Source organism: Danio rerio, chromosome 11 (genome assembly GCF_052040795.2).
Source record: "Danio rerio strain M-AB ecotype USA chromosome 11, GRCz13ab, whole genome shotgun sequence".
Classification (NCBI taxonomy): Eukaryota; Metazoa; Chordata; class Actinopteri; order Cypriniformes; family Danionidae; genus Danio; species Danio rerio.
The window spans coordinates 23,779,882-23,794,537 of record NC_141031.1 but is presented as its reverse complement, the minus strand read 5'-3'; the positions used below and the strand labels follow the sequence as shown (position 1 = coordinate 23,794,537).

General features: G+C 36.2%; 1 protein-coding gene across 2 annotated transcripts in view; it reads left to right on the top strand.

Annotated features, from left to right (window-relative positions):
* Positions 1–14,656, top strand: part of rassf5 (Ras association domain family member 5) — a 74,814-nt gene that overhangs the window by 44,946 nt on the left and 15,212 nt on the right. Inside the window, exon 1 of one of the 2 annotated variants that reach the window (XM_087273633.1) lies at positions 5,077–5,752. The exons of the other annotated variant lie outside the window; for it this stretch is intronic. Coding sequence (XP_087129759.1) covers positions 5,630–5,752 — 123 coding nt within the window. The 5' untranslated portion in view covers positions 5,077–5,629. Of the gene's footprint in view, positions 1–5,076; positions 5,753–14,656 lie in introns of those variants that run through there. 2 annotated transcript variants of the gene reach the window in all.

The following is a 14,656-nucleotide window of genomic DNA, read 5'->3' as shown; positions in this document are numbered from 1 at the left end:
ATCTGCATTATTTAACTAAGTTCGAGAATAAGAGAGGTGTTACAGCAGGATCAGAAACATATCATATGGAGCGTCCTAACGGCATTTAACACCACTGTGAAACAAGAGCCAAGTCCAGTGTCATGATCTAACCAAGCCTACAGTTACTCTTCACAGAACGTGTCGCCAGCACAATAGCAGAGCAATTACAAGAAGAAACGTTTAGAACTAAAACGCGGAGGGAATACAAAGCCATCTGCTTCCCTGTAGAGAAAAATGCTGGATTGTTTGAGATACATTATCATTGTCAGGCACATCGATTATCTGTAAGCCTCTTCACTGCATACTTCATACTTTAGACAACTTTACAGCCGGTATTTGACGGTGACAAATGACACTTTCCACTTGCATGTATTGCCCTCCATTTTAGGCCCCTCACAGTTTCATTGTGGCTTTTTTAGTCTGGGTGGTTTACTTTGATTTTGCACACATCATCCATGGTATTGATTAAGTTTTCCTGGGCAATTGCATATACCCCCTTGCAAGCTCTTTTGAGGGAAACGATTGAGTTCTTGCGAGAATTAATTGGGGTATATTGACAGTAGCCAAAAGAGGACCTTTCTTCTCCCCAGGGGCTTTGGATATTGAATGAGCTCAGCCCCTCTGTCTTTTCCAGCCATCCAACTCATTGATTATGATAATGTGACCCAAGGCCAACGCTTAAGGTAATTTGTCATAAGCTGCTAGTGATGATGTTTTTATGTCCATCCATAGCTCGTACACCACATCAGATTGTCATCGTTTATGAATATGGACTCTAGATGTATAGTGTAAGCCATGCTGCATTGAAAGAAGATGGCAGAAATGTGGCCCATTGCGGTCTTCAGTGAGAATCTAATAATGCTGACTAAAGAGAATCCAAAGTGGCTTTCAGCCTCCTCTCGTTTATAGTGGCAACCTCTTTCTTCTCGTCTTTTATGTCCCTTTGTGAGAAATTGTCTACTTGCTGCAGAATCCAGACTAAAGCAGGCAATAAATGAAAAAAGTGGTGATAAATGATCTCATTTCAAGTTGGGATATTGCCAGTGTTTTCCCATAGTAACGCAGTGAAGAATTGCATTGCATTTAGTCGCTGAAGGAATAAAAGGCTGTTAGATAATTACAGTGATGCACTTTGTATATGCTGCCTTATTAGAATCAGTTGACATTCTGTTTGTTTGATTTCATTGGTTTATATCGGTTTTTAGCTTCCACATATAAAGAATTAGTTACATCAGCTGTATTGTTTATATCAGTGTATTCCTTTAAATAATTAACAAGTTATTATCAAGTTGATGGTACTGATGTGCTATAAATATTATTTAGATTATTTTCTTTCTTCTGCAAAACACTAAAGTTATTTTGTTTAAATTAGAGTTGGGTGATGTCGAACAATTTAGCATCAAACAATGTCTAATGTGAAACATTGCAATGGACGATGGCATCATCGCCATAGGCAGTGGTGAATGAATTATTTATTAATCATTAATTTATTCATAACAATATAATTATTTGTAGCCAACCGTTTCAACCATAACCAAATCCTAAATAAATAAAGATAAGTTACTCACAAATTAACACCTGTCAATCACTTTTTCTGTGGGACTCTGGCATAAATAGGCCGAGTGATCTGTGTCTGTATGCACAACCAACAGTATCTGAGGTTTTTGCTAAAATTACTTAGTAAAAGCGTGAAAGCAAAAGATTGAGTGCACTGATGCTGTGACAGATTACCTGAAAGATTCAAAAGACAAAAGAGTCTGTAGATAGAGACAAGATGAATTAAATATCACATTTAACAACAATAGTGAGATGCGATCCAGTGGTACACTGTGGGACGTGCACTGCTCTCTGGGGTTTTGTGCTCAAAGCACCCGCTGACTGCCTGGAGCTCAGACGTGCGCACAGTCTGCGTTTTCAGCGGTATAGTGTGGATGGAGATCTTTTTTAGAAATGCTAGATGCCAGTGTGGACGTGGATCGCTTTACATTCCAAAATGTCATTTTAAAACTAAGACATATTAGTGTAAACGGGGCCTGAGTGTGTATTTTTCGTGTTGCTGCTGCATAGGGGGCAGGGTTGGGGATTGCGATGCCGGCTTGGCATTGTGTTGTCTATCAGTCATTGGCTGGATACAGTTGACTTTCACCGTATTGACGAAACAACTTCCACTGAAAAAGAAAAGATAGAAATCTTGTATATTTAAAGTTTTATATTTTATTTTGTATATTTGGAGTTTGGATTCACTTGGTGCCAGTCAGAACATTTTTTAGATGTTTACATAGGATGCATTTAGAAAGTGCTTTAAATTGGTTGTTCACTCAAAAATGATAATACTTTGATTGTTTACTTATTGTTCCACACATGTTTGAGTTTATTTGTTCTGTTGAACAAAAAAGAAAATATACAGAACTGAAGAATGCTGGAAAATTCCAAGATTCTTCAGAATACATTTTTTTTTTGTGTTCAACAAATAAAAGAAATTCATCATTTTTTTAAAACCACTTTATTGTGAGGAAATGAAAAAGAAACATTCATATTTTGGGTGAGCTATTGCTTTGAGGTTTTGACTCCTGATACACCAAGCCAACTGTCAATATGTTGTGGTAGCCATCACTGAGCACATGTCAGTTTAGTTTTTGCTTGTGTTCTGCACTGGTTGGACACTGTTATTGAACATTTGGTTGATTGATCAATCACCATCCGCCATCAACAATAAACCTCTACGTAACTAAAAGAGAGAACTCTGATTGGCTGTTCAGTTAAAAATTCAAGTGATGAAAACAAGCAACAGACAGAAGGATGTTCTAAGTTTGCTTTATTTTACCTGAACATTTCAATAGGCAAATGTATTCAAAACCACAAAAGCCTTCAGGAATTACGAAATTGATCAAAATGAATAATAATAAAGGTCAGCAAACATTTCTGTTTAAAGTTTGTATTGATACATTTTGGTCCCAGTTTCAGTACCATCTTACACAAGATTATATTTTTTCAAGATAGCTAAAACTAAATTCAAATAAACTAGTTGGATGTTGAACCACCATTAGTTTAGTTATTATTATTAAAATACCAAATGGTTGACCACTGTGACTCATTTCTTGTTGATAGCCGAATGTATATGACAGTGATTTGATTTTATATGCTTATCTTGTGCACATCTAACGTATAATGGTGCTCCAGCTGGACTAATAATGCGCTCAAGGTCACGGTCAAAGGTTAAGACCAAAAGCCCTGATGGCTGCAAGGAGAGATCAGATGTCAACTTTAATTTTGACCTGCGGTGGAACATATGTACATTTAATGTTGTGACGCTCTGGTTTTTCTTAGTCTGCAGTGTTTGTATGGTTAATTTGCTTTTGTTTTAGATGCTGTTTTCTTGTCCATCAGGAAGACATCTCTTAAAGGTTCCATTCAAACGATTGCTCTCTGTTTATTACTATTAGTGTTAGATTGCTCATGCAGTGCAGAGGCAGCAGGACATTACAGTGTGATGAATTATTTATAGAATGTGCAACAGTAATGATTATCAGTGAGGCCTTTGAATTCTACCTGTGGCTTTTAAAGGCTCTCTGGCATATTTAAATTTACATTAAATCATGTAGCAGAAGCTTTTATCCAAAGTGACTTACAAATGAGGAACATCACAGGTTATTTATTATTAGAGAAAACAGTATTTGCAGGGCACAATGGTGGATTTTGTTTATGCAGAAGTGAAATGCAGCAGAGAAAAGATTTGATTCTGATTGGAAGAATGCAATATTTTATAGTATATCCCAAAAGGAATGATTTGTTTAGAATGCTTTATTGTAATTGACCATTCTAACTGCTTGCAGTCAGTTTATTTTCATGTTTCTCATTTGACTGTGGTTCTTTCATTATATAAGAAAAAAATCTGAACTCAAATGTTTACTAATTATTTATTCTAAATAGCAATTTGTTAAATATTTAATGTGATTTTGCATTCATATATTTTTTATCATTTCATTTATTATTTATTTGGTAAATATGTGTTTTTATATACACACACATGTTTATTTTATTTGGAATATTTAATTAGATAATTATTTTAAAAAATTTAAATATTTTATTAATTTCATTTATTCATTCATTCTTTTATTTATACTAGGTCATATTAGTCAAAATGCTTTGAGATTTATTCAGTTCAATTCAAGTTTAGTTGTATAGCATTAATTATTTAAATTAATAATTCTTTCAAAGCAGCTTTTCAAAAAGTGCACGTTATTGGATTACAATTAAATTAAGTTAAAGTTACAATCAAATATACGTTATTATCTACAGACATAGTTAACCTGCAATTTCATTGCACATAGGTAGACCCACAAGGAGTCTGCAGATTTTATTTTATTTATTTGATTTTATTTTATTTTACTAAAGGTTCCGCAGGAATAAAAAAAATATATATTGTAGATAGAATGAAACTGTGTATTAAGTGTATGTGTTGTCCTGGAAGTCCTTGTTGGTTGAGCCCATCTCTTTATTTATGATATAACTCATGATATAATTTTATCAAGTAAACCCTGTTAGATTGATACAAAACCACCTTTTTTAATATAATGATCAAGTGATTACACATCGTCCCTTATTTTTTCCAAACTGATAAAACATAAGATCTCTTTTTCAATGCTGCCTATATTAACGTCTCAGTGCCTTTCAACAATACTCTGAATTCATTCTGCCTGCCATCAAGGGCAATTTTGCATATCAGGTACTATGTAAAATAGCCTCTGCAAGACCACATGCAGAGATCTCTCTCCTTTTCCTCTCTTTCCTCCTCCCGCTCCTCTGGTCTATTCTCTTTCGTTCTTTCTTGCCTTCTCTCAGTCTCTTTTTCTCTTCAATGGGAAATGTCTTGAGTTGAGCAAAGAGCAGTTGCATGCAGGAAGAGCGATAGTGGAGGAGGGAGGGGGAAGGAGGAGGGTGTTTGCGCAAGCTTGTAGGCAGATAACAGACCCAACCACAGATGGTGGAGCGAGAAAGAGAGAGAGAGAGCGAGAGAGCGTGCGCGGTGGTGTGAGAGAAGGAGGAAGGGAGGGAGGTGCAGTACGTCAGTTCTCCGCTCACTCAGTCACTGTGAAGCAGGTTGATTTTCTGCTGTCTTTCGTCGCAGCTTTACCGGAGACTCCTGCATCCATCTGAGCCGGTTCAAGGAAGATGCAACACAATGTTCGTGCAACATTCTCACACCTTTAGCCCTTTTGATGGCAAGGCTGTGTGACTGCATGCGAGTTGGTGGATGACAAGACCAGCAATTTATGTGCACTGACATGCTTTCCTGCACCTTGGGCTGTTTTTCTCATCTCCAGCAGTTGTCGTGGGTTTAGATCAGCAGGCTATTGGCTGACAGGAGCGAGAGAAGGTACTTCTGCCTGTTTGTGACCTGTGGAAACAGGAACTGAGCATCAGATACCTCTGAGAGAAGTTTCAGGGCTTGTTTCCGGGAGCACGTGGAGCTCTGGCCCTTCACCTGAAGCTGTGGTCCCCCGCTCCCAACCCATCCTCCCCTTCCCATCCCTGGAACCTGGAATGGTGCATTTGGTCCCACGAAGACCCGTGTAGGGAGTCCCCCAAACTGGATCCGACCCCGCAAATGACCGGCAGCAATAGCATGAGCAGTGGATACTGCAGCCTGGATGAGGAGAGCGACGATTTCTCCTTCTTCACCGCCAAAACCTCATTCTTCCGGCGTCCACAGGCAAAACAAGTAGAAAAGGTAGTGTATGAATGCAAGGCTGATGGGTTGGTGAAGACTGAGTGAGTGCATTTGCACCTAATAGCAAAAAAATGAGAAGCGTTTACACGGAAGTGCTGTTTTCTTTATGCTGCTAACTGCTGAATTGTAAGAAAGGTGTTTTGGATGCATTCAGAACAGGTTTATGACCTAATGTGTTTTGACTGAAAACACAGCCTGTCTGTTGTGGGTTTCCTTGCATTATGTTCAGCACTGTTCAGGTTGTTAAAGTAAGATGAAAGATTTTGTATTGGACATGTGTGCACTCTCTGAGAAAATGGCACAAAGCTGTCAACTGGTTAAATTTTATGTGTTTGTCGATATTTAAACCAGATATTGGTTGAAAAAGCACAGTAGTTTTTAGAGTGTTGTTCCGTTACTTATATTTACATTTAAGAAGTAATTTGTTAATTTTAGGGACTTATACATTAGCCTTTTTTTAGGGTGCTAATATGCACCATCAATACTAGTTCATGTCCTTACTAATAAGTATTTTTAAGGTTTCCTGCTAATATGAACTATTTAGATACTAATGCTTTCCCCTTAAGTTCTAAAAAGTATTTACCCTCTAGGTGTACATGAAGTACAAGTGTGAACATTTTGAAAGCTTCACTGAAAGCTTTGCACCTTTTTTTCTGAGTGTATGTCTCAGCAAGAAACCTTTGCTCTTTAGAATGACTCCAGACTCTGTTTAAAGATTGATTAGCTCTCTAGAACTTAAATGATTTGATGCAAAATAAGCTCATCTATTACTTTCCTTTGCTGTCATTTCAGAAGCTTAATATTTCTGCCATTTTGGAACTCTAACTGAAATCTAAGCTTTCCCGTTTCGTTTTGCATTCTTGAAATGAGTAGATAAAATAAAGGCCAGTGTTTCCACTCTGCAAGGCTGTTTGTTTGACTCTCATGGACGGATTAAAATGTATACCTTGAATGCCCTGTAAGATGCTTTGTATTAAAGTGTCTGTTAAGGTGACAGCCAAAAGGGGGTTAGTAGGTGGCTAATGCACCATTGCATTGAGGTTACTTAAACTTACAATGATTATAAGAGCTTAAAGATGTTCCTTAAGAAGGATTAAGGAATGCATGACCATTTTAAGGCTCTGTTTTACACTAATTTAATAAGTATTTAATACTTGAGCTGAAGAACTGAAGTTTCATTTAACACAACGCTGTACAGTTTGAGCCAATACTATCCACCAAAAACCTTAATGCAAATTGCTTTTACTTTAGCTCATAAGCTGCACATCTCGACCTTCAGCATAGACTCTTTTAAGCATGGCAGGGTACATACATAAAGTGCGCTCTCACACCCTCAGAGCTTTTTAATGCTGTGAGGGGAAGGAAATGGCTGCTGATTGTGCCAGAAAGGCCCGTCCTTCCCTGAATCAGAGAATGTGTTATTTTACAAGACCTCATAGCTTTTACACTGACTTCCTGTTCCTTTAGGCCTCTATATATCTCATAGTGACATAGTTGCTGACTGTAAAAAAAAAAAAAAAAAAAAAAAAAGTTGGTCAGAGTATAGATTAAAGTTGTATTCTGAAAAGCACAGAAGTGGAAAGAATACTACATGTCCTCAAACACTCCTGTATCTGGGCTGACCAGCCTTACATCACTTTCTGCAGTATCAGGTTTGGAAAGAGCTTCTCAGGATGTGAATTATTTATCCTGTTCTCATCTATGTCTGGACACAACGTGAGCTGTCAATTTGAGGACATTCAGTGGGCACGGTTCAAATCATTTGGTTTGGAGTGTTTTATATTGGGGAATACTGTACAAAAGTTTGAGGTTGGTAAGACTTCGTAATGTTTTTGAATGAAGTGTCTTGACATGTGCAGATGTTTGATAAAAAAAAGGAGATTGTGAGATAGTATTGCAATTTTATAAAACTGTTATTTTAATTATTTCTGACATGCAAGGTTAAAGTTTCAGAAGTAATTACTTTAATTTTCAGTTTCACATGACCCTTCGGGGGTAAAAAAATAGACATTTTTCAGGATTATTTTGTGGAAACAAAGTTTAAAAGAACAAAAGAAAAACATTAATTAATTTTTGTAACATTCTAAATGTTATTTTTGTGCAAGTCAGCCCATTCTTGGTAATTGAAATGCAGCAAATAATTATTATTATTTTTAATTTATAATAAATAAAATTTAGTTTTGCTTACTTTAGTACTTTAGGACCAATTCTCACTTTCCACTAGTAGCTGGTTGCAGCATAGGCTCATTCTAGAAACGTAGCCCTATATACATTTCTGGAGATCGCAAATTATGTAGCCAGAAGTATGTATGGCTACATTTCGTTTTTAAAATAAACGATACGGGGCGGTATGACGCCCTTCCTTTTCGGTGCCATTTCGTTTGGCCATTCTGTTTGGCCAGTTAGCTCGACATGTATGTTGGCGAACTTGAGACGCAGAGAGGAGTTGATCACAATTACGAGGTTCGAATCCGGTGAAGAACGGTTCCAGAAAGCGGGTAGGACATAAACAGAAGTCAAAAAATAAAATAAACAAGTACACAAAAGAATGGGAATGTGGTAAAATCTGCAAACTTGATAAAAATCAGTTTTTTCTTGGGTTTAGGGAAGGAGGAGGGTGGGTCAGTCGATTGGTCAGTCAGTTAGTCAAACAGTCGACAGCGGCCTCTGGTGGATTTACGTGAGAATAGCAGGCTCAAATGACACTCGCGAGAAAATTTTGAGAGAAGTGTACACAGCAGCCTCTGGTGGATTTGCGAAAACAAAAACTGCAAAAAAAAAATAACATTCCTCTTCAGACGTATTTAGCGCTGTCCAGAAATATATATAGAGGTACGTTTTCAGTATGAGTCTGTGTTGGGCTTATTACTGGATTATTATTAAGAGATTGGCTGTTTATCAGGCCTTATAAAGCACATATTCTGCAGGATCTTATTCTACATTTATAATCTTACCCAATACAAACATTACTGCTACATTGGTAACTATTAATAAGCAGCAGATTTATTTTATTCAGGCAAAAGTCATAAATGATTTATTAATATATATAGTGAGAATCTTACCTTAAATTGTGACCAATAAAATCTTACTAGCCTCAAACAAATGATGAAGTAAGCTGTGTTTTAAATGCTGTAGATTGATAGTTTGGCTTAATAGTTTGTTGCATGTTTGTTCTTCTAAGCAGTACAGCCTGACAAAAAGCCTGACAAAAAGGTTCCTGCAGGTCTACCCTAGTGTTACCAGCAGGGCTGTTGATTGTTTGTGTATCGTGTCGCTAGGTGCAGGGCGTTACTTATAATTTCAGCTATTGGCTGACGGACGTTAGATTTATGTTTACTTGTCTGTGATAAGATCTCGTTTAGTAATTATTTTGGATTATTAAAGTATTTGTACATTGTTTTGCTTCTGCTGAACACAAAATAAGCACTGCTTGAACAGACAGAGAGTGAAGGTGAAGTTAACTTGTACAAATTCTTCTTAGCATCTCTAAAAGCCCTCTCAGAAGAACCCCAGGGATGGATAAATGGAAGATTAGCTTGCGTTCTCATCTCAGTGTGCGCATTCTTTTTGCAAGTTATGGGATTAATATTGCTTTATGGATCAATAATACATTTCCTATTTACATTGCCAAGTTAAACAAAGGCTTTTAAAGCAGGCTCTTTGAGTAATAGTGACTTGATAAATGCTACTGCTTCTGCGTTCATTAATTATTCCAGAAGCTTCCAAAACAACATTGAAACCTTCTTTATACACATCTTAAATTGGTTTAAAGCAGCCGTTCACCCAAAAAAGAAGTCAATTATTTATTCATACTGTACTTGTTAAAGACCTATTTGAGTGTCTTTCATAAAAAGGCAATTCAGTGACTGCAGCATTCTTCAGTAATATCAATAAAGATGTGTGTTCCATGGGAAAATGAAAATGGAAGCACTTGAGAGGGAGTAAACGGTGAGAAAATGTTCAGTTTTGGCTGGACTATTTCTTCAATCTCATTTTTTGTTGATTTTAGACTGAACTGACAGCCATTAAGGAAGGGAACAAGAATGAAATAGCTTCCTCTTCAAGGGCAGCCATGGGGCCGTCAACATTTGAATAGGCAAAGTCATGCAAACATCAGCCGTTTGTTCAGGGTTTTGCTGTATCAATGATGAGAGCTTATTTTGTCTCCAATATGGTAGATGTTACAGAAGTGGTGCCTTTCCTGAAAATATTTACAGCAGAAACTTCTTAAAGGGACGGTTCACCAAAAAATCACCTCTGCCTCCTTTTGTTCCAAACAAATTGTTCTTTTTTAAGTTTCTTTCATCATTTAAACACAAAGAAAAGATATTTTGAAAAGGATTGAAAACTGGTCTCCTTCAATCTTTTTTTCTGCAATTAATGTCAGTGGCTACCAATGTATGTTATTAAAATATATTCATTTGTGTGTTCAACAGAAAACAGAGACTCACTTTAGGGTGAGCAGTTGATAAGTAAATGTACATTTTCGGCTGAACCATTATGATAGCTGCTAATACGAATGGCTGTTTAAGGTTACATACTGTAGATGCTGATTGCACAAACAAATCACCATGTTAACTTGCTATAGGTATTCCACGATGCATAAAAGCAAAACAGACCCAAGCGTAATTCCCAGATAATGGAGAGCATTTTTATGAAAGGCACTGGAATGACTGAAGGCATAGTGCTTGTTCTGCTGATGTGCTGTTTATTGTAGTGTATTGCATGTGTGCAGAGCTGCAGTGAGGAGGACTGATCTCCTACTGCACACTTGACCCAGTAATGAGAGAAAGAGAGAGGGAGAGAGAGAAAGAGAGGCGTGTGGGAGGAAGCAGAGCATCAGGATTCATTCCTTCACTGCGACAGAGAGAAACACATGAGCAAAATCAATTCAGAGCAGATAAATCTTTGAAAGCATGCTGAGATATGAAGTCTCACATCTATTTACAAGGGCTTGGATCAGTATTTGTACTGTACTGCTGTAATATATCAAACATACATGAGGAATGCTTGAAATGAACAAATCTATCTATCTATCTATCTATCTATCTATCTATCTATCTATCTATCTATCTATCTATCTATCTATCTATCTATCTATCTATCTATCTATCTATCTATCTATCTATCTATCTATCTATCTATCTATCTATCTATCTATCTATCTATCTATGTCTGTCTGTCTGTCTGTCTGTCTGTCTGTCTGTCTGTCTGTCTGTCTGTCTGTTGTTTTATCTATCATTCTATTTATTGTTCTATCTTTCTATCTATATCATTCTATCCATTCATCTGTCCATCCATCTATGCTATCGTTCAATCTATCTATTCATCCATCCATCCATACATCCATCCTATCATTTGATCCATCCATCCATACATTCATCTATCCTATCGTTCCATCCATCCATCCATCCATCCATCCATCCATCCATCCATCTATCCATCTATTCATCCGTCCATCCATCCATTCATCCATCCATCTTATAGTTCAATCTATCCATCCATCCTATCATTTAATCGGTCCATCCATCCATCCATCCATCCATCCATCCATCCATCCATCCTATCGTTCAATCTATCTATCCATCCATCCATCCATCCATCCTATCATTCAATCTGTCCATCCATCCATCCTATCGTTCAATCTGTCCATCCATCCATCCTATCATTCAATCTATCTATCCATCCATCCATACATACATACATCCATCATGTTGTTTGATTTATCCATTAATTCATCCTATCGTTCGATTTAATCATCCATCCATCTATCCATCTTTTCATCTGTCCTATCGTTCGATCCATCCATCCATCCTATCGTTCAATCTATTCATCCATCCATCCATCCATTCATCCAATTGTTCGATCCATCCATCCATTTTATCGTTCGAACTATCCATCCATTTTATCGTTCGAACTATCCATCCATCCTATCGTTCAAACTATCCATCCAAGCATCCTATTATTCGATCTATCCATCCATCATCCTATCATTTGATCTACTGTATCTATCCATCCATCCATCCCTTCGTTTGTTCGATCAATCCATCCATATATCCTTTCGTTCTATCTAATCCATCCATCCATCCATCCATACATCCAATTGTTTGATCTTTCCATCCATCAATCCTATCGTTCGATCAATCCATTTATCGATCGTATCATTTGATCCTATCTATCCATACAACCTATAGTTCGACCTATCCATCCATCCTATCATTCCATCTATCCATCCATACTTTCGTTCGATCTAACGTCCTATCGTTTAATCTATCTATCATTTTATCGTTCTATCGTTTGATCTATCGTTCTATCATTCTATCTGTCTACTGTTCTATCGTTCGATATATCTATTGCTCTATCGATTCGATTTATCCATTGTTCGATCTATAATTCATTCTGTCTGTATGTTTCTGTCTGTCTGTCTTAATCCATCATCAGTTAGTTCATCTCTCAAATCTGTCTGAATGCAATTTTATTTATATACTGTGTTTTAATTATATATATATATATATATATATATATATATATATATATATATATATATATATATATATATATATATATATATATATATATATTTATATTTATATATATATATATATATATATATATATATATATATATATATATATATAAATTCTAAAAACAAATGTAAACACTATTAAAAACTAAATGAACATTTAAAAGCAATGCTTAATTAACTATTGCATATCTATAAATGCTGTCTGAAATTTGCATGTAAAATTAGCATTAGTTTCAGTAATGTTACTCATAGTGCAAAGAATAGGTTATTTTCATTGCTGTTTAAAGTGAGATAACTGGACATAAACATGAGGCTAATAAAAATGCTAATCTTTGAGGAATATTTCCGGTGGCACCTAGAGGTTTTTGCATCTGAATTGAATAAATATATATATATATATATATATATATATATATATATATATATATATATATATATATATATATATATATATATATATATATATATATATATATGTATATGTATATATATATATATATATATATATATAAAAAATCAATGAAAAATCATGTATGCAACAGTGAACTGGGGGACTCTTAATCTCTCTATATATAGACTCCCATTTGCTCACCTGTGTCTGACCAGCCATAGCAGGCATTACTGCAACTCAAGCCAGTGCATTAGCAAAGTACATTAGCAATGCATTAGCAGTCACTCACACACACCGAGTAAAAAGAGATTTCCTCTGAACACCATAGGCTTCCCTAGAATTGATGTTGGCGAACACTTGCTGCTCACTTCCTGTATTTCATGTTAGTACAGTTCTCACGCTGATAACCAGCGCATGCCGCGTCTCTTAGAAGCAGGTTTTGAGGCTGTTCAGTGGCTACAGATGGAGATGACTTGCACACTGCTTGAAACTGACACTAAGAGCATTGAGTTCAGTCTGAGGAGCCGTATGCTGTCCTTAAAGAGATAGTACACCAACAAATTTATTATTTACTGACTCTTTACTTGTTCCAAAGCAAAATCCTGCTACCATTGACTTCCAGAGTATTGTTTTTCCTTCTAAGGAAGTCACCGGTTACAGGTTTTCAGCATCCTTAAAAATATTCTCTATTGTGATTAACAGAAGAAATGGAGTCAAGCAGGTTTAGAAGTAAAGGGTGAGTAAATGATGACAGAATTTTAGGTGAACTGTCCATTGAGACACTGCAGGTAAACAAGGTAAAGAAATAAAAATAGATATTAATATTTAGTTACATGTTTATAAAATGTAATGTTTAAATATGCAAATTAGGCATTGCTAATTTAGTATGCACTAATTTGCATACATTTCTACAAGAAAAAAAAACATTAAATAAAGTCATGTTTTAAATTAAATGTTTTTGTCGTATTAAGAGATGTGTTATTACATTATAATAACATTTTATATTATAACAATTCCTTGTAGAATAAAATATATAATCAGGCAAATTATGTATGCACAGGTCCCTCTATACAAACTTTCAGAGTATAGATTTGACTAGAAGTGCTACAGAATGGAGATTTACGGCTTAATCAAGAAAGAAAACTCAAGTTTGAGAAATCATCCTTAAAATTATGCACAAATTGTGATAAAAAAACAAACAGCTCAAAATCTCATAGAAAAGACAGGTGCATGAAAAGCAGTGTTTTGGCATAAGAACACCTGCATGACATACAGCGATTACTGTGTGATGACTGTCTGATGTTATTGGCAGCCGTGCCCTTTTCTCTGGTGTCGTGTCAGCTCTGTGAGCTTATATTTGCACAGGTCAGGCCCTAAGGCACCTTTGTTATGTTCATGGTAACACCCTGCACTTGTACTGTTCGTTATTTTCTTTCCTCCATTTGTTTAACTCTCATTTTTTTCTTTAAAGAACGACTTATAACATTTAACAATGAAAGTCATTCTTCAATAGAGGAAGGGCATATTGTTCAAATGTGCCTCTTGTGACCTCAGACCTGTTGGGTAGGTTTTCATCTGTTTAAAAAACATTTACATATAGAATCATGCATAGTGTACTTTCTTTTGTATTACTGTAGGTGCATTTATGCAAGAAAGTACTGGGTAAAACAAGGTTAGGTTCAGAGTATTTCTACTGGTTATTCTATCAGTTATTGTTTTTAATAACATCTCTTCTTCTTCTTCTTTGGCCTTAGTCCCGTGGGGTTGCGGGGTCGGCTCTTTTGGAACAAGCCTTTTAGACTTGTCCATATGATAACGACTTTTTTACACATTCCTACCGGCCTGTCGTCTTTGCCTGTCACCCTCATACACTCATTCACTACTACAATTTAGCGTACCCAATTCACCTGCAGCATGTCTTTGGACTGTGAGGGAAACCGGAGCACCCGGAAAAAACCCACGCGAACACAGGGAGAAAGTGCAAACT